General features: G+C 33.2%; 2 protein-coding genes across 2 annotated transcripts; both read left to right on the top strand.

Annotated features, from left to right (window-relative positions):
- The first annotated feature begins 1,147 nt into the window (after positions 1 to 1,147).
- LOC144574532 (PHD finger family protein) lies at positions 1,148 to 6,268 on the top strand. The gene is made up of 12 exons (XM_078324496.1): positions 1,148 to 1,389; positions 1,495 to 1,900; positions 2,212 to 2,401; positions 2,475 to 2,524; positions 2,642 to 2,734; positions 2,826 to 2,914; positions 3,019 to 3,097; positions 3,195 to 3,277; positions 3,379 to 3,457; positions 3,678 to 4,233; positions 4,924 to 5,344; positions 5,835 to 6,268. The coding sequence occupies exons 1-12, from the start codon at positions 1,358 to 1,360 to the stop codon at positions 5,968 to 5,970; spliced, it is 2,214 nt and encodes a 737-aa protein (XP_078180622.1). The 5' UTR covers positions 1,148 to 1,357; the 3' UTR covers positions 5,971 to 6,268.
- Positions 6,269 to 7,501: 1,233 nt separating this feature from the next.
- LOC144574626 (chaperonin-like RbcX protein 2, chloroplastic) lies at positions 7,502 to 9,422 on the top strand. The gene is made up of 5 exons (XM_078324635.1): positions 7,502 to 8,001; positions 8,558 to 8,649; positions 8,758 to 8,815; positions 8,919 to 8,984; positions 9,089 to 9,422. Exons 1-5 carry the CDS (start codon positions 7,720 to 7,722, stop codon positions 9,209 to 9,211), a joined length of 621 nt encoding a protein of 206 aa, XP_078180761.1. The 5' UTR covers positions 7,502 to 7,719; the 3' UTR covers positions 9,212 to 9,422.
- Positions 9,423 to 20,268: the final 10,846 nt, after the last annotated feature.

The following is a 20,268-nucleotide window of genomic DNA, read 5'->3' as shown; positions in this document are numbered from 1 at the left end:
TATTTTAGTTGATTTTCATCCATATAAATCTCTCTGTTTTGAATGTTATTTCACCGTGCAATTTTAAGAGAAAATTTATGTGTTGAATAAACTATTCTCTCTCCTTCTCCACTTTTGATCACATGTCAAGTGTAAATTTTACTTTCGATCCGTGTCAAGTTAGTTAAATTGTTTTGCTCGTTGCCTTTTTTTTATAATGAATATGATAGTGACTACCAGTGTGTCAAAGGCACATTTGCTCGTTTTTTTTTTTAAATAAAATGGGTAATTCCCACCTATTTTCTGTTAAAAATCACTAGTGTCTGAGGATTGATACCAAACTACTGGTACCACTCCCCTTACAAAATACCTACCAAAACTATTACATCATATAATCAATTCCAAAATACTTTGTCTGTGTTTGTTGTTGATGCCAATTTGAACTATTTAACTTCACTGTGCTGTGATTTCTTAATTGAGACATATTTTGTTGCTCTGATTAGAAAAATGGAGTCAGACTTTCAAACTATGAGAGTCAAAATATGAAAAAAAATAGATCATATAAAATTCTCATGCTGCATATAGATGTCAATTTAACAATATACATATTATTTTATTCTAAACTATATATAATATCATGCATAAGTACAAAAGGTTGAAAATAAACGGTGTCAATTGACTTCATTCATATAGATGAATTTGCCTCAGAGTTTGGTGGTTTTTGCATTTTTCATATCAAACCCTTGTAAAAAAAATTTTTGCCAAAAGTTTTGAGAGAACAAGATTTGATTTCTGAAATAAGAATGCCTCTTATGCAAATTTGATATTGTGTTAGGTTTATTCTCAAAATGCTTGTCAAGGGAAATTAGCCCAATATTAGATATATTTTTATTGCAAGCGTTTTTCAGCGAAGGTATATTCTCTTCTTTGTTTAGTTAAACATTGATGTCAAATATACAGGCCCAAATTTTATATTGATTTTCATAAAGATAGCCCAATTGTGATAAATATTGGGCCGGATTTGCCCTAGAAATCTAAGCCTACCCAAATATAGATTCTTGGCGAATATCACACGGTCCAGATAAAATCCTCCTAACCTTAACGCGTATCTTATAGCGAGCCAGAACACGGCGATCCTTGCCATTTCTCACCGCTCTTCCCAAGTACCAATTCGGCAATTCCCCCCAATCGGCGCCTCTCCCCAAATCGAAATCCCCAAATTGAACCCTTCTCTCTACTCTCTCTCTCTAACCCCTAAACCAAATCGGCTCTCTTAATTCCCGAATAATATTTAATAAAAATATTAATAATCGCCCGGTATTATACGAATTCCCTTTCTTTTTCAAATCGATCTCGCTCCCTCTCTCGCTCGCGCGCCATGGCTTTCCATGTCGCGTGCCCCATCACTTGGTTCGCTCCCTTCTCTCTCATGGAATAAAAAAGATTGTTCTCTCTCTCTCTCTCTTTCTCGCTCTCTCTTTCTCTTTCTCTAATACTGACCTTGTTCTTTGACAGTCGTCGGATCTGCTACTGCGAGCTAGGCTTCACGCAGAAACCAGGATTTCACCAAGAGATCTCCAAGCTCGAGGTTTTCTTGCAGGATCCATGGATGCTGAGACCCGCGATAGATTCTACCACAACCACAATTCAGGTGGAGGTGCCTCGTTTGGAGCACTCACAGTTAGCGGGTACACCTGGCAGCCCTCTATTGGAGGAAACGGAACCAATTGGAGTTGCAATCAGAGGTGAAGTTGTTAGTGATGGTGGCGGTGGCGGCGGCGGTGGGGGTCGCAGCAAGGAGGAGAGTGCTTGGGCCCAATCGGTGCGTGCCAAGCGGGCTGAGCTCCAGCGGCAAGCTGCAGAGGCATCAGTTGCAGCTGAGGATTATGTGAGACGGCTCGAGGCTGGTGCTGCAGCTATGGTAAGTTCTTTGTTTTCATTCACTGTTCTGTTGCATCAGTTCAAAGGTTTTGGTGTTTTATTGATTCAAAGTGAAAAAGGGCTGAGTGGTGACATTTTTTTTTTAATTATCATATCCGGTTTCCACCTGCATATGCCTTATACTATACTGTTTACTTTTAGATTTGATGAAAATTGGAAGTTCTTGAAATGCTGAAATACTGTATTTTCACCTGCATATATCAATTACTTGGTAGTTTGTAAAAATATGCAGTCATTTACAATTTCTGGTGCTAAATATGTTTAAAGATACAAAACTATATGATAAAGCAGGAGGTGGCAGGAGATGCAGCTAACAATGTGGCGATTGAAGATCTCTCTACTCCTGCCATAAAAATAATTTGCCGAATTTGCTTCTCTGGTGAGAACGAAGGTAGCACAAGTGCTAATAAGATGGTCCCTTGCAAAACTTGCAATAAGAAGTACCATAGGAGTTGCTTGAAAGTCTGGGCTGAATATAGAGGTATATTTTTACTGGCTTTTTTTTACCATTTGATCCTTTGATTGTTAGAAATAACATAACTTTCTTTTTTCAGACTTGTTTCACTGGGATTCGTGGTCATGCCCTTCGTGCCGCTCTTGTGAGGTTAGCAAAGCCTTACATTTTTCTCTTTAACTATAAATCCGAGCAGGTCCTTAAAATTTGTTAGAAAATGTACCAGTTGAGTAAGAAACTTATCTAAATTCCATTTGCAAATTTTAGGTTTGTAAAAGGACTGGTGATCCGACCAAGTTCAAATTCTGTAAAAGGTGTGATGGTGCATATCACTGCTACTGCCAACAACCTCCCCACAAGGTTTATTATATTTAATATTTACTGGTTTTACTTGTTCATTTTTTAATTGTCATTTCATTCAATATTTTTGTTGTGTGTACGAACTTTTCAGAATGTTAGTCATGGGCCTTTTCTATGTCCGAAGCATACTAGGTGCCACAGCTGTGGTTCTACTGTTCCTGGTAGTGGTGTTAGTACAAGGTAGTAATGAGATATTTCACATAGTATTATTTATGTTTACACATTAAATTTTGAGATAAGTTATGTATGGTTTTGTTTGACTTCTGTAAGTTATTTTCTATCAGGTGGTTCCTAAGCTATACTAATTGTGATGCATGCGGAAGGCTATTTGTGAAAGGCAAATACTGCCCTGTTTGTTTAAAGGTAGTAAGAAAAACGAAAAGCGTGTTCTCTTTTTATCTTGATAAAATTGCTTTATGTGATGGAGAAATATAGTTGATTCTTTTTCAAAACTTTTCAGGTGTATAGAGACTCTGAGATGACGCCTATGGTTTGCTGCGACGGTTGCCAACAATGGGTGCATTGCGTCTGTGATGGCATCAGGTCTACTGCATTTTACTTGTCAGAAGCATTCAAATTTTGAATTTGTTCTTGTCAGAAGTATTCTTAACCAATCATCAATTTTTGTTTCTTACTTTTCACAGTGATGAGAAGTATCGGCAGTTTGAATCAGATAGGAATTTGCACTATAAGTGCCCTCCTTGCCGTGGTGAATGCTACAAGGTAATACTCCTTTCATGTATGAATTGTTTATCATTCTAGGACTGGTACCATGATTCACTAACTGAATTTGATTTTCATTGGACTATTTATGTACTCGTTACTCACAAGGCATACATATTTGGGTACTGTGTGGTGCCCACCAGTATGTAGTGACAGCTACTTGGGTCTCTTATCAAGACTTTCATTGATGCTGATACTAACCTCAACCTCAAATTTTCAGGTGAAAGATGTGGAGGATGCAGTTAGAGAACTCTGGAGAAGACGAGATGACTCTGACAAGCGCCTCATAGCCAGCATGCGAGCAGCTGCCGGTTTACCTATTGAGTCTTCCGCTTACCCGTACTCTGACGACGAGGAGAAGGGACCCGTTATCTTGAAAAATGAACCTGGTAAAACTCTTAAATTTTCAGTCAAGAGCATCACTGATAGCTTAACAAAGAAACCCAAGGAGGATGCAATGAAGAGTCCCACCAAGAAATCATCGAGTAAAGCAGCCACAAAGAAGGTGGAATTGTTAACGGTTGTTAGCAATGTGGGTCGGGTTGGGAGTAACGGTGATACCAGCAAGGGGGTGGAGAAAGATGCTATTTTACAACCTAGCGCACCTCGCAAATTGCATATTAAAGGGAGTACAGGAAAGAGCTCAGTGGAAAGTGAAAGCAGCAAAGGAACGAAACTGGTGATACACCTTGGCACAAAGAACAAGAAACCAAACTCACCGCCCAGGTCTGAAATGCCAGGTCATCAGAGACAGACAGAGTCTGTTCCTTTAATTGGTATGTTCTACTTACCACTTTTTTTTTTTTTAAATATGCATTCATTGGAAATGTTACTGTAGTTCATGAACATGACTCGATTTTTTTTTGAACTTGTGTTTGGTCAGTAGCATCTTCTGTGTTATTTGCAAATAATAACCAAATGTTAAACTGGGTTATCTTGAGGAAACAAAATGACCTATGTGTTCTCTCTGTTTCCTTTTTACTCCAGTTAAATATATTTAATAATAGTTTTTTATATATTGGGGAAATGACATATCAGAATTTGTTTCACCTGATTATGGTTCAGTTTGCTCTTTATGACTGTGTCTAGAATTATGGTAAATAGTTATACTTGTAATAGAAACATAATTTTGTTTTTTTTTTAAATATTTTTTTCTTATATTTGTTTTTTAGTGTGATCTGGGTTAAAAAAAAAGAAAATAAACAAGAATAAGAAATTAAAAAATTACCCTATTTTGCTATAAAACATTGATTGTTTCTGAATAAATTCTTATGCCTCGTAGGCATACATTGTTCACTATAGAGTATACATTTTATGCAAATCTTAAAAATTTACTATAATTCTATTTATATTTATAATTTATATATAATAATATATATGTTAAAATAATAAATATATTTTGGGAACTTCATTAATTGCTTTCTTTTTGGCTTAGTTTACATTTTAGAAGTTTCCTTTTCCTCCAGATAATAAATTTAGTAAAGCAAGCACCAGCAACAAATCCTCTGAGAAACCCAGCAAATCTAAGATCAAATTCACCCATCCTGAGCCGCCCCGCACGAAAGAACCAAGCACATCCAGTGACCCAAAACCACTTCTAAAACTGAAGTTCAAGAACCCATACTTCGAGCAGAAAAGCTCTTGGGCCTCAGCAGGCCCAAAGGAAGTGGAAGAGGAGAAGACCCCGATTGTCAAGGGTCAGCGATCTAAGAGGAAGAGGCCTTCTTCATCAAATGGGAAATTCGAAGTGAATCAGGAAGAGGAGACGAATCATGGTACAAATGAGGCAAGTGCTGATGTGGTCGATGCGGAGTGGATTTTGAAGAAGCTTGGGAGGGATGCAATCGGCAAGCGGGTTGAGGTCCATGAAGGTTCTGTGAATTCATGGTGAGAATTCTTTTTTCGCCCTTGTGTTTATTTTCTTTTCAGGCATCTTGCATATTGTAATATTGTATGCGCAAATCTTGCATTCTCCTAAATAGTATCTCTTCTGTTATCTGCTAACTTACTAAAATTTTTGGGCATGTTTTAAGGCAACTGTGATGTGAGAGACATTACAATTATTTCCATCTTTGCATAGAGGTACATATTGTAATTTTGGAGTAAAGATTTTAACAGAGCAGTTTTGGCTTCATGCAGCGCACAGATTATAGAATCAAAACAGTGCTGCGTGAAGCCAAAACTGCTCTGTTAAAATCTTTACCCTAATTTAGTAATATCTTGATGGATTTTGCAAGATTGTACCTAGATATTACAATTATAGCTTAAATTCTGAAAATATTTTAGGTCTCAGCTGGTTTCACATGTCAGTACTTCCCATTGAAATTAACCAACGTACTTGAATTGAAATACAATTCTGCGTTGTTTGCATGTTCAGGCAAAGAGGAATGGTTTCAGATGTAAAAGATGGCACCTCATCCTTATCAGTTCGTCTAGACAATGGCACATCAAAGACACTAGAGCTCGGGAAACAGAAGATCCGCTTCATCTCTCAGAAACGATCTAAAAAATAGACTATGGTCTAAAGACTCCCTTAACTGACAAGTAATTGTCCATTTGTTTGTGTGGAGGGTTCAGCACTTGTAGCTGCAGCTGCTGCAGTAACATTCTGTGTAGGAATTTAGTGGTTTCTTAGTTGCTTTTATTGTTGTTTTGCTTAGTTACAAGGAGAATTGTGTAAGTTATTTTTGAATTAATGTAGAGTTAATGTAACATTGCCGACCCATACATAAACGTCCTGGTACTATATATTCATTTAGGTTTTGTTTTTAGAGTTTTTAAGAGAGAATAAAGGTTATTTTAAAGCCGATTATCCAGTATAAAATTAGTTTACGTTCCATTCATTTTTTTTCCTTGGAAATATTTTACCCATCTAAATTCTAATAGAGATCCTATATGAATTCACGATCTGGAGCAAGGTTTTAAAATTTTAGCTGACACTTAAGAACCAACAAAATATATTGTTGTTGAATTTGCAAATTAATCATTTTCTTAGGTCAACAAATGAATCATATCCTCTGTGATAACTAAAGATTTTAGATAAAGATTTCAGGTTATCTAAAGTGGGATCATATTAATTAGTGCTTTGAGATTTGTACTGTAAAGATTTGAACGGAGTAGATTTTATACATAGTGAGGCTATGGTACTATGAATAGCGCAAATTATTTTGTACTATGTATTTTAACATTTTTAATAAATTATTTTTTATCATTTTTATAGGTAGAAAACAATGTTGAAAAAGGGCCATTTAGGGTGATTATTGGCGGCAATCAATTCGTTACATATTTTTTTGACTAATTAATTGATTATTTCTAATTATAATTAATTATTCTTGATTAATAGCTGGCAGTACATTATCAATTTACAACACGGATAGAAAATTGTTACTTTTAACTAGTCTGGAATTTCAGTGACTTTTTTACTTATTTAAAAATTGATTATAAAATATATAATTTAATTTACAAGTATATTTTTATATGAAAATTATATTGTGATTTAATTAATTTAAAATTTAAAATATTAATCTATAATACAGGTAAATGCGCGTTATGCCTAACAACGTAGTTTTACTCTTTTACACACCAACAATTTTGAGACATCTCCCGAGACGTGAATTGTTTTCACACTTGTTGAGAGGCACGTGTTTCCAAGTTCAACGTGGCATAGTTTTAGTACTTTCGTAATATCATTTAACAACTTTGACCCGTTTCAAACTCATACGGTCATACCTAAATCGGAGGTGTCGTTGCGTGAGAGTACAAATAGCGAAGGAGGTTTACAAATTACACACTACATCGCAGTCTTTACATTCAATTTTTCTCAAATTTTTTTTTTAATTTTCACCAAAACTTTTAGTCAGTTTCATTTAGACTTTGGTTAGATGGTCCAAAAACGATACCGAAATCTGAACTATGAATGCTTTGCAGTTTGCATAGAAAGGGAAAGGTATCAGGATTCAGGAACACCTCCAATTTATAATTAACTGGAGAGAAGCAGCACCTGCATTTCCCTTTTGGAATCTGTGGATTCTGGGTCCGAGGCTGCCACTTGTAAAAGAGAAAAGTACAAATAAGAATCCCATCGGACACTATTCGTTGTTGATTTGTAGAAACGATTTCCGCCTCAGAATTTTGTTTGGCTTGAAATTAAACTACTCTACAAATTCCCCAGTAAATCCCGTTCCCACGGTTTCCACCTCTCTTTTTCAGACTATATCAAACAAATCTGCACCAATTCCAATTCCATATTACCAGCTTTCTCAATGGCCATGGCGATCAGATCTGTAACGCTCGATACGCTCCCATCGCCATGCCTCTGCTTTGAATCGATTGCGCTTCAAAGTACAAATGTCAAGGTAAAAGGGAATTCGATACCAAAAGCAAGGGTTTTTTGCTCTCTGGAGCTCAGTTCTTCGTTTATGGGGAACTGGAATGGCCGTGCCCAACTTGTCCGATCAAAGAGGAAAATTTCCAAGAAAAGAGGTATGACGGTGGTTGATGAGCTTGGCGGTACCTACGAAGAAGGATTTGAGGATGTTCACCTGGTTTGTTATTACTTCCACTTTTCTGAGATCATAAATTTTCTACTAATTGAAATTACAAATGTAGTATACTAACAACAAAATAGGATAGATGAAAACCTAAAACGTTGTTTCCATTTGAATAACTGAGGAGAATTTTAATCGTTGAAATAGGGAATTTGTGGTACCTTGATAATAACTGCTACCAATTTTGGGGATTCCAGATTCCAGATTCTAGATTCCAGATTCCAGATTCCAGAATCCAGATCCTCAGGTGCTGGTAGTGGTACGATAAATTTTATTTGCTAAAACGGTCTTAAATCCGGACCCAACTTTAACCCTTATTTTTATAGAGGGACCTGATTGTAATTTGTTTAAAAAATAATGTGGGGACCGCCTGTCAGCAATTGGGTCTCTTTGGGGTAACAGATCTTGCCTGTCTGTTTTAAATCAAATTAAGATAGCTGCTAAAATTTAAATCAAAGGTTAATGAATAAACTTTTGAATTCTTAATCTAGTATTTAAGTATATTTAATTTTGTTCTCTGATAATTTTTTTTTATAATTCTTGCTCTTTTCAGAACCTCATGAACTACTTTACATACAAGGCTGTGAGAACAGTACTTACCCAGCTGTATGAAATGAATCCACCAAGTTATCGGTGGTTCTATAAGTAAGTTCACTTGCATAAAAAATAGAATAAAAGAAAAAAAAGATAGGAACAACAGAAGATTTCTATACCGCTCACATTAGAATAACAGTATTAACATTATTTTTACAGTTTTGTTGCTTCCAACAATCCGAAGGATGGAAAATATTTTCTCCGTGCTTTAGGAAAGGTAAAATCATAAATGTCCTTTCAAAAGTTGGAACTTTATTTTTCTGAAATACTTCCTTGACATTGAAATTGATCGTAATATCTTCTTCGAGTATTATTTCCAGGAGAGGCAAGAACTTGCTGAAAGAGTTATGATAACACGGCTTCACCTATACGGCAAATGGATTAAGGTAATACTAAAAGTAAAAAAATGACACATTTTAATTATGAAAACTAAATCAGAGAGTGTTGGGTTTTTAAAAAAAAAACTGGTACTGCTTTTTGTTGTTGTCAGAAATGTGATCATGCAAGGATGTACCAGAAGATATCAGATGAGAATTTAGAGCTGATGCGGGAACGATTGATGGAAACCGTCATATGGCCATCCGATGATACCAACACTGAGAAAATCGGTTAATAAATAGTTGATTGAGTTTCAGTATATCAACAAACTCGCATTTTCTCGTAAAAAACAACTATAATTAAAGACCACACCAAGAGGTGTTTCGTATATAAGTATGTATATATATATTACGTCTTTATTTTTCCTTCTTTAATATAGCTAGTAATAGTAATTCCATTTGTTCAGAACAATATAGTCAATTCTTAGTGTGTCGTTTCTTTCTTTACTTTTTTTTTTGTATTCATGCGTCTGTTTACTTCTTAATTATACTATGATGTCTGTGATATGAAGAAAATTTGCCAACGGAGTCTACTTTCAATAAGAAAAAATTACCGGTCACCAAGCACACTTCTCATTTACAATCATGGAGATGCATGTTGTAACTACTTCTAAAACGACTGTGAGTTACATCTTGAGCTGCTGTCAACTACAAGATATGAGCTGCTATTATTAACCGGTGGGGAAGGGTCCTTTTACATAGAAAATGATCTATTATTTTGTCTAAACTACTCAAAAATAGTTATAGACCCTATAAGATTTTTAAACCGGGATCAATTATTCAAATTCAAAACATTTTCATTTTTTTTTTACAGTAACACATCAAGAAATATTAAAATATTGATCCGAATTATTTGTCGCAGTCTTTCTAGTAAATTCAATTCTATAGTACTCCATTTATTTTATTTATAATATTTCAATAGAAAAAAAAATATCATAACATCTTCTATTGTTTTTAAAAACAAATCTGCTGGATAATCCCGCGGAAATAGGAAAACCGTTGGAAAATCCAGCAATTTGGTTATTTCTAGAAATTTCAAAAAAAAAAGTTTGTATTTTGTGAATTTTTGATGTTTTAATAGTTATTTTTAAAAATGGGTATATCTTTTTAAAAACAATTTTTGGGAGCTGGTATTAACACTATAAAATGTGTTAATGACACAACGCAATTCAATTTTTTTTATCTGATGGACAAAATTGCCCTTCGTTAAGCAATTACTTCTTTTTGCTCCCTTAAATAGTAAACTTTTTAATGTCTATATATCTTTTAAAATACTTTATAAATCTACGAAGAAGATACTTCACAGAGAGAGAGAAAAAAAAGGAACAGATTGGAGCTATCAATGATTCTATTATTATTTATCAAGCTCTTAGAAGTTCCTTAATTTTTTGCATCTTCTCCTCCTTTTTTTCTGAAACAAACTGATTTTTTTGGATCACCTTTTATTATCTGAATTGAAGCATTGTTTATTAGATAAATAACAGGCAACAAAGATACTATTTCCCCTCACCACACTACAAAAAACAAAAAAATGGTATATATATTCCTCCCTAACAACAAAATAATTGTTTCACAAATTAAAAAGTTTAATTATAACACAAATCTTCAAAATATTACAACATATTGAAATTTTCATCTAAATGATATACCAAATATTTTGCATTTTTCTTGATTTTCGGTCTAATTATATCAAATGAGTTTTATTATGTAAAAAAATATATAATAATGGATATATCCAATAGAAAATAATTAAAAAGATCCCGTCTGGAAAAAATAATATTCATGAAATTTAATACAATTAGTATCGATAGATTTATTTTCAACAAAAAAATATTTTGCCAAAAATATCTTTTTTTCTTTTCTTTAATAGATACTTGTGGAGTTAGGTAATATAAATGTAGGGAGATGATATGAGTACCCTCACTCTCATCCCCCATTGTACCTCCAATTTTATTTGTTCAATCTTGTCCACATTTCTCATGATCTATAAGAAATTTTGCGAATCTAAAACCACGAACATCTTCTACACAATTTTATCTTTCAAATGAGATCCATGATGACATACTTTCGAGTTCGTCATCATAGAAGTATTTATACCTCGTCATTTAAGTATTTATACCTAGTATTTTTCACATATGACACTGCTGACATTTAAAAGTATTAATATCAAGTATTACAAGTATTTATATCTATGCACTGAAGTATTTATACCTATGTGGTCAACTATTTTTGTTAGAGAAAAGTTGACGCAGGGACGATTAGGGAAATGTGATGCGGAGATGCGGGGTCCACGATTGGGGATAAATACTTACAAGTATAGGTATAAATACTTGTATGATGCGGTATAAATACTTGCACAATGAGGTATAAATACTTGTGTGACGATGAATCCGAAAGTACGTCATCATGGATCTCATTTGAAAGATAAAATTGCGTAGAATACATTCGTGGTTTTAGATTCGCAAAATTCCTCATAGAACATCAGAAATGTGGAAGATATTGAAAAAAAAAAAAAAAACCCACCTCTAAAAATGTGTATGATTCTTCTCCCCATGTAGTTTGAGTGGTCTCTCCATATAGTTATATCAAGTTAGACATGCAAGTATTAATATCTTAATTTGCAAGTATTAATATCTTAATTTGCAAATATTAATTTATTATCTTTCAAGTATTTATACTAGTGTTTTGAATAAATTAGTTAGTTAAGTTAGTTTATGGGAAGTTAAAATATGTTTAAGAGATGGGGGTACAATGGGGGTACTGGAGTGTGGGGATTGAAATAATTATTCATAAATGTATATATTGATAGAATTTCAATAATATAATAAAAACTTTCATTCTTGTAATATATTTAAAAATATTAAAATATGATGAAATATAAATAAGGAATATTATCAAATATTTATTTAATTTATAGATATAACTTTCAAAGAAAGAGAATCATACAAAGAATATATTAGTTTCTCAAAAAAAATTAAGGAAACAAAATCTTATAATAATGAATGACAGCAGTTTTTAAGGACATATATAGTTAATGAAAGGTAAATTTGACTATATATTAAAATATTTAGATAGTATTGTATTAATAAAGATATTAGTACTGTCAATATCATCACCCCAATTTTTTAGCTCAAAGCAGCAAAGAGCTGTTGTTGACTTCTTTGATGGAGATCTCATTAATTAGTTATAATCAATTGATACCTTCTTTAATAAGCCGCCAATCCTAGTTAACTTTTTCTGCTGAAGAAAAAAAAATGCTGCTGTAATTTGATAGACCATTTCTAAGTTCTAACCTCAGATGTGCACAAAAAAATTATTTTTGTAAACGAAGTTAAGTTTTGACTACAGTCTAATACAACAAGGAAAACAATTAATTTTCACTACAATACATGTAGAATGTATTATTTAGTGTTTCAATTTAATTTTATGAAATATTATTTTTGTTGGAACTTAAATTTCAGAGAACTCTAAATTTCATTATCATTCATAATATTACAAACTTAAAGATTTAACCAAATAACTTTGAATTTGTTATATTACTTGTAACGTTCTATATATACTTAAAATGAAATAAAAAATAACAAAAAAAAATATATTAAACTCTGTCAACACCCAAATACACACAGGTATATATCTGTATAAGAAAGATATCTGTCAAAACTCAAGTACACCAGGTTATATGAGTGGTAATATTCAAAAATATGAATATATATATAGAGAGAGAGAGAGTAGAACTAGGGTGTCCTTAAGTTCACCAAGTCTCTTGGTGAACTCAAGTCTAAAACCCATCGAATCGGTTTTAGACGACGAATTTAAACCGTTGAAACCTGCCTACCTTACGAGTGATGCGTCTACATATAAAAAAATTAAATTTCCATAGAGTCAAATGATAACAAAAGATTCAAAAAATGAATGTATTAAAATTAATTTATTAACCTTCTAATTTTGACCGCTTGACTTTATACTAAATTAATTTGAATGTTTAAAATTTTCACATGTAGATGCATCACTCGTAAGGTAAGCGGGTTTCAACAGTTCGGATTCGTCATTTGAAACCGATTCGATGGGTTTTAGACTTGAGTTCACCAAAGGACTTAGTGAACTTAAGAACACCCTAGTTTTACTCGTGTGTGTGTGTGTGTGTGAATAATTATATTCATCTCCACACTCCTATCTGTTGGGGTTTTACGGGGTGCTAACCAAAACCCCTTTTAGGCTTAAGGTGCGGAATGACCGTAGAACAAAAATTTATACAGCCAACTTAAGCTCAGGATTAAACGGGGTATGTCAGGAAACTTTCCAAGGCGGTCCACCTTCAGTATTCCTTTGGCATCAAAACTCAATTTAATCCTTTTACAGATCTACTCCATGATTGATTTCTAAAACTTTAATCTACTTACAAATTAAATAGATTAATATAACATATTTATACATTGTTTCCAAATCACAGTTGGAATGCAGACCGAGCGAGTAGAGCCTCACCAGGGAAGGAATCGACTCGGAACGGAGCATCAGACGTCTGATGCCTCTATCGGTTATCCACCAGGACTAACCGGAGAGCGGTTTATTTCTTCTGCCAGAAATACCGTAAACCGCGGAATTCTGCAAAAACACTATTCACAAAGAAAAGACGAAAACTCGTAAACACGAATTTTCGGTTGCTCAGTTTCATCAATATGCAAAACTGACATACCGCGAAATTCGGTAAAACACTATTCATCGATCCCGTAAATATACTCCACAACAACCCGCAAGATTATACGTCAAGTACGTATAACTTTCTTTTCTCAACCGAAACACTATTTGGGAGAGAAACCGACAAAGAGAGAAAATACTGATCCGTTTCGACACGAAACGGTACGAATGAATTAGTGAATTTTCTCTCTACCCCTCCACCCCTATTTATAATGTTTAGGGTCGGTTGCAAAAGACCAAAATGCCCTCCAAGTTCGGCCTATTTACAAGGTATGCCATTGACACCTCATCCTTTTATATGTGAAATGACCAAAATACCCCTTCCACACCTTCCACACTCTTCTCCATGTTTCTACACATGCAAGGTGGCATAGGTGTGAAATGACCATTTTGCCCTTGTGGATAGGATTGATGACATGTCATCTGGATAAGATCAATGACATGTCATGCGGATAAGGACGAATCTGAAAAGACCCGAATGCCCTCGGCCCGAACACAAATAATATTCGTATAATTATTCTGAAAAATTATATATATATTTTTCTTGCGGTTGTTATTTCGGTAATTTATACAACGTGTCCGGCACATTTATAAATTAACCGGTTAACTTTTATACAACGTGTCACACACGTTTATAAATTAACCAATGTTTTTGCTTGTTATTTTTACATAACATTTATAATTTAATTATAACACGTATAATTAATTATAACCATCTTACTATTGATCATAACCAATTTATAATCAATCACAATAAAATTCTCCGATTAACTCCTATATGGTGTGACCCAATAGGATCTGTGTTATGTTGGTAAATAGAGTTAAAACTATTTTAACTTCTATAATCATGAGCGGCATCTGGCAACACATCATGACCATCCAATTACACAGATGATGCTGTACTGTACAATATCACGATCCAGTAAACAATTTACTTGTGTCTGTTCTTCTGTCTCATAGCTATCAGATCAGTTTCAAGGTAGATGTGTGTCATCCTTGCTAACTGAATCTTTTCTTGATCTTGAGCAGATTATCAAATATAATTACTCTTGTAATTATACCGCTAGCAGATAATCTAACTCTATCAAGGGGCCCAGTGATGCTATAGCTCGTATAGAGATACGAGGGACAAATAGTATTCTTGGTAAACTATCACTTCCTCAGCTAAGCTATACATATGGAAAAGCTACCGTTATGACTGCTTTTTACGGACAGCGGTAGATAACAATCACACATACATATTTCTCAGTGGGAACGATAAATACCTCATACTGTAGAACCTGACACTGAATGAAAACATAAATGACACGAACACAATTCTATTTAATGTTTCATTCGGTGTCTGTCAAATACCATGTTCCTAGAACATGTATCTATTTGATTAAAATGACATCTCGTGTCAGGTGGTTTGTAAAACTTAACCATCTTTTAATCCACATACTAACCTTATCGCGGTAATTAGTGTTCCTGCTAATTACCTTGGTCAGTGACCTTTTAAGAGTATATATCATCTATATTATGGAGTTTCACAATTTCAGTCATGAACTCGAAATGATCCATAAATTCAATAATACTCAAGGCAACAAAATGATATATAAATAAACATTCAATTCATGAACAAAGCTTTATGATAATTTATCGTATTATTGACTTCTAGATTATTACAAACTAACACTATCCCCCTCTATCCCTGCAGCCACTATTTATTTAAACACTTCTAAAATTAAAGGATCCTCGGTAAATAAGAAATGTGATAATTTTTTAGAGGTTGTACTATGGTTCCCACTAATTATTTATCCATACAAAAAAATATTCATCACGATAAACGTGTGATTATTCAAGTATTTTTTACATGTGTATAAATACTCTAGTGTATAAGTATAAATATTTGTAATACTTGATATTAATAATTTCATATGTCAGTCGGTGTCATATGTAAAAAATACTTGTAAGTATAGGTATAAATACTTGCACAACGAGGTATAAATACTTGTGTGACGACGAGCCCGAAAGTACGTCATCATGGATCTCATTTAAAAAAAAATTGCGTAGAAGACGTTCGTTGTTTTAGATTCGCAAAATTCTTCATAGATCGTCAAAAATGTGAACGAGATTGAAATGAGATAAAAAAAAATCTGTGCTAGAAATTATTTATGTGTATGGTCCCCCATGTAGTTTGAGATTTAGTTGGAGAGAATTATTTATGTAAAAATTATTCATCTTATAAGTATAAATACTTCCATTTTTAGAGATAAGCGTAAGTATTAATACTTTAGAAAAAAAAATCAATGCTAGAGTTTTTATAGTTCTCCATGGTAGTTATAGAAGTTAATGTGGAAATAAATGCAGAGATGAGAGTGTGGTGATAATTATCAAGATCATATATATATATATATAATTTGAAAAAGGTTTTGATACACGACCTTATAATTACTAACAGTTGTATAGTTTCAAATTCAATGTTCTAACTCAAGGGTATTACAATATTACAATCATTAAAATAAAATTTTATTAGAGCATAGATGATAATATATTTACATCAAGAACTCATGAAAGGATGCATGCTAAACTAAAAATGTATCATAATTATATTGGAGTACGATTGAAATTTTGGAAATAAAAAGGTGGTTGTGATGGATTATATTTATATAAGCGAAGAATTATTTATATAATTCATTATTTTTTTGTTTTCATATATAGAATCATTTATATAATAGTTCAAATAATTTTTTTCTCTTACCTCTTCGTTGGTTTGAATCAAAAATTTACTGTTAAAATCTACATCCATAACAATTTAGAATAATTATAATCATCCTCACACCTATATCCCCCCATTTTTATACTCATAATTATATTAAAGAAAAATTGTATTATGATCTCCACTAATTATATAGTTTTTCTTTTCCAATTGCCACACTCGTCATGCATTAACTTTCATGATTAGAGAATCAAACAAAAATACAAATTTATGATTTAGGGAATATAATAAAAATAGTAATTTTACTATTTCATTATTTTTATTTTTAGGATAATTATAATTTTCCCCACTTATCCATCCCTCATTTCATCCCCCAACTAACTTTTTATTTTAACTATAACTATAACTACTATTTTTAACAACATTTATTTATTTCCTCTTTCTCCCTTTCTCTTTCACCTCCATTTTTCTCTTTCATCTCCATCTTCTTCTCCCACATCCGCCTCCCACCTCCCTCTCCTCACCTTCGCCTCCCACACCTCACCTCCGCCTCTACCTCCCTCTCCCACCTCCTCCTCCGCCTCCGTTTTTCCATCGATAAGCTCCCCTCCCTCTCCCACCTCGAAATGGTAAATACAATAATGTCCCTCCCTCTTACACTTTCACCTCGATTTTTTCCCTCTATGTTTGCTGCTCCCGCTCCAGCGAATGTTCTGCCGGAGATCATCCGTCACTCCATCCCAATCAAGCACGCCTCTGCCAGGATTGAATACTTCAACGTGTATGAATGAATACTAGAGCACGTCTCTACTGGGTCAGATCCATCACTGTCGATCGTATCAATATAATTTTGTATATGTATATGCAATTAATCCCTTTCATATTTATGTTCCCCTTCCTCATGAAGTAGCGAGTTTTGCAAAGAACAAAACTTTATTAATGGTGAATTAGGCCACTTCGTATTAAATAAATGACATAAAAACAAATTTTGATAAAAAAAAATAGAGATATATGAATGAATACTTGATGTCTTAGATATGAATACTTCAATTTGTATAAATGAATACTTAATATCTTAGGTATGAATACTTGCGTGACAAGATATTAATACTTGTGCAACGAACAACTCGAAAGTATGTCATCATGGATCTCATTTGAAAGATAAAATTGTGTAGAAAACATTTGTGGTTTTAGATTTGCAAAATTCTTCACAGATCGTCAGAAATATTGGTTAGATTGAACGGAGAAAAAAAAATCCACCTCTAAAAACGTGTAAAAGATGGATGAGTGATGTGTCTAGTTTTTATATTTACACTTACATGACGATGATTAATATTTTCTCGATAAGAGATGAATACTTGTGCAACGGACAACTCAAAATTATGTCATCATGGATCTCATTTGAAAGAAAAAATTGTGTAGAAAACGTTCGTGGTTTTAGATTTTTAAAATTCCTCACAGATCGTCAGAAATATTGGTTAGATTGAACGGAGAAAAAAAAACCACCTCTAAAAACGTGTAAAAGATGGATGAATGATGTGCCCAGTTTTTATATTTGCACTTGCACGACGAGGATGAATACTTTCTCGATAAGGATGAATACTTGTACAACGGACAACTCGAAAGTATATCATCATAGATCTCATTTTAAAGAAAAAATTATGTCAAAAACATTCGTGGTTTTAGATTTGCTAAATTCCTCACCGATCGTCAGAAATATTGATTAGATTGAACGAAGAAGAAAAAATCCCACCTCTAAAAACGTGTCCAGTTTTTTTTTAAAAAATACTTGATATATTAGGTATGAATACTTGATGTGTTACAGATAAATACTTGATGCATTATAGATGAATACTTGGGCGCGCCAGTTGTAAAATCTTTTAAATATTATGTGGTCCCCAAATAGTAAATGGTCCCCCTAGGTAGTTAGTAGTTATTGAAGTAGTTAATAATTGGGGGATGAAATGGGGAATTGTTACGGGGGTAGCTAGGTGCTCCCTTATTTTTATTACATTGTTGAAAAGCTTTTTATTTTCACCAAAGACATACTATTATTGCCAATATTATAAATAAAATATATTACCAAAAGACTTATAATATTTTTAGAATATTATGAAAAAAAATCTTGTAAGCAGAAATAATAATGACTCAATTTTTCGAAATATAACAGCTTGAGCGCGCATCCTAACTCTATGGATCAACAAATTTGTAATGAATAATTTGATAGGTTTGCATTTGCATACAATTCACAATTACAATTAATTCATGATATATAATTATATTTAAATAAGGCCTATATATATGCTAAAATAAGGTTTTTCTAATTATGATAAACATATTATATTGCAGATTACATTTGGTCATTCCCAAATTGATCCGTATATATGTTAGGTTACTTTCACTTAACCTAACCTATATTTATCAAGTTTGGCACCTTATTCAGTTCAGGTGCAGCGAAGGTTCGCCTAAACTAAGTCTCTATTTTTTTACAAATGCATTAATATATATATATATATAGAGAGTAAAGCTAATATACACGTAAGTGTACCAAGTGTACCGTACACTTAACCTTAGGGCATCATATTTCTTTAAAAGTCGTGCTACCACGACTTTTAAAGAATCTACATGACTTTTAAAGAAATCTGACGGTCATAAAGTTAAGTGTACGGTACACTTATGTATATTAGCTTTACTCATATATATAGAGAGAGAGAGAGAGAGATTGGCTAAGATCAAAGTGGTAGTTCCTGAGTTTTGGTGCTACCAATTCATTTTTCAATTTTCAAAGTTTAAAACGTCGATCCGAACCGTTCAAGTTGTTCTCCATATTAAATTGTGCTTGGAGACCAAATTTTACATTTTTCTGAATTTTTTTACTATTTATTAAGCCAATTTGAAAACAGCTGATCCAACGGTGGCTTCTGATTTTACTGTTTTGTTAAGCCACCGTTGGATCAGCGATTTTCAAAGTGGCTTAATAAATAGTAAAAAAATTCAGAAAAATGTAAAATTTGGTCTCCAAGCACAATTTAATATGGAGAACAACTTGAACGGTTCGGATCGACGTTTTGAACTTTAAAAATTAAAAAACGAATTGGTAGCACCAAAGCTCATGAACTACCACTTTGATCTTAGCCAATTTTGAAAAATGCTTAATAAATAGTAAAAAAATTCCAAAAAAATGTAAAATTTGGTCTCCAAGCACATTTCAATATGGAGATCACATCTAACAGTTCGGATCGGTCGTTTGGATTTTCAAAATGAAAATACGGCGTGGAGTACAAACGCGTTTTACTCCATGGAGTAGCGTAGTCCATCCCTATATATATATATATATAGAGGTTGGCTAAGATCAAAGTGGTAGTTCCCGAGCTTTGGTGCTACCAATTCGTTTTTCAATTTTCAAAGTTCAAAACGTCGATCCGAACCGTTCAAGTTGTTCTCCATATTAAATTGTGCTTGGAGACCAAATTTTACATTTTTCTGAATTTTTTTACTATTTATTAAGCCACTTTGAAAATCGCTGATCCAACGGTGGCTTAACAAAACAGTAAAATCAGAAGCCACCGTTGGATCAGCTGTTTTCAAATTGGCTTAACAAATAGTAAAAAAATTCAGAAAAATGTAAAATTTGGTCTCCAAGCACAATTTAATATTGAGAACAACTTGAACGGTTCGGATCGACGTTTTAAACTTTGAAAATTGAAAAATGAATTGGTAGCACCAAAGCTCAGGAACTACCACTTTGATCTTAGCCAACCCCTCTCTCTCTCTCTCTCTCTATATATATATATATATATATATATATTTGGCAAATTTCACTTTCAGTGTCATCTAATTTTGTATCACTATTTTGAGTAATTGGCAAGTAACTAAAAATCTTATCCACGTACACGTGTC

Source organism: Carex rostrata, chromosome 23 (assembly GCF_964058835.1).
Source record: "Carex rostrata chromosome 23, lpCarRost1.2, whole genome shotgun sequence".
Taxonomy (NCBI): domain Eukaryota; kingdom Viridiplantae; phylum Streptophyta; class Magnoliopsida; order Poales; family Cyperaceae; genus Carex; species Carex rostrata.
This window is presented reverse-complemented; position numbering and strand designations above follow the sequence as displayed.

Bases quoted from the DNA above. Each gene is read 5' to 3' on its own strand.
- LOC144574532 (XM_078324496.1), top strand. From the start codon at position 1,358: ATGGCTTTCCATGTCGCGTGCCCCATCACTTG. The intron at 2,915-3,018 runs GTAGTAATGAGA...ATTTTCTATCAG, and splicing joins GGTAGTGGTGTTAGTACAAG to GTGGTTCCTAAGCTATACTA. The intron at 3,458-3,677 runs GTAATACTCCTT...TCAAATTTTCAG, and splicing joins GCCGTGGTGAATGCTACAAG to GTGAAAGATGTGGAGGATGC.
- LOC144574626 (XM_078324635.1), top strand. From the start codon at position 7,720: ATGGCCATGGCGATCAGATCTGTAACGCTCGATACGCTCCCATCGCCA. The intron at 8,002-8,557 runs GTTTGTTATTAC...TGCTCTTTTCAG, and splicing joins GATTTGAGGATGTTCACCTG to AACCTCATGAACTACTTTAC. The intron at 8,816-8,918 runs GTAAAATCATAA...TATTATTTCCAG, and splicing joins TTCTCCGTGCTTTAGGAAAG to GAGAGGCAAGAACTTGCTGA.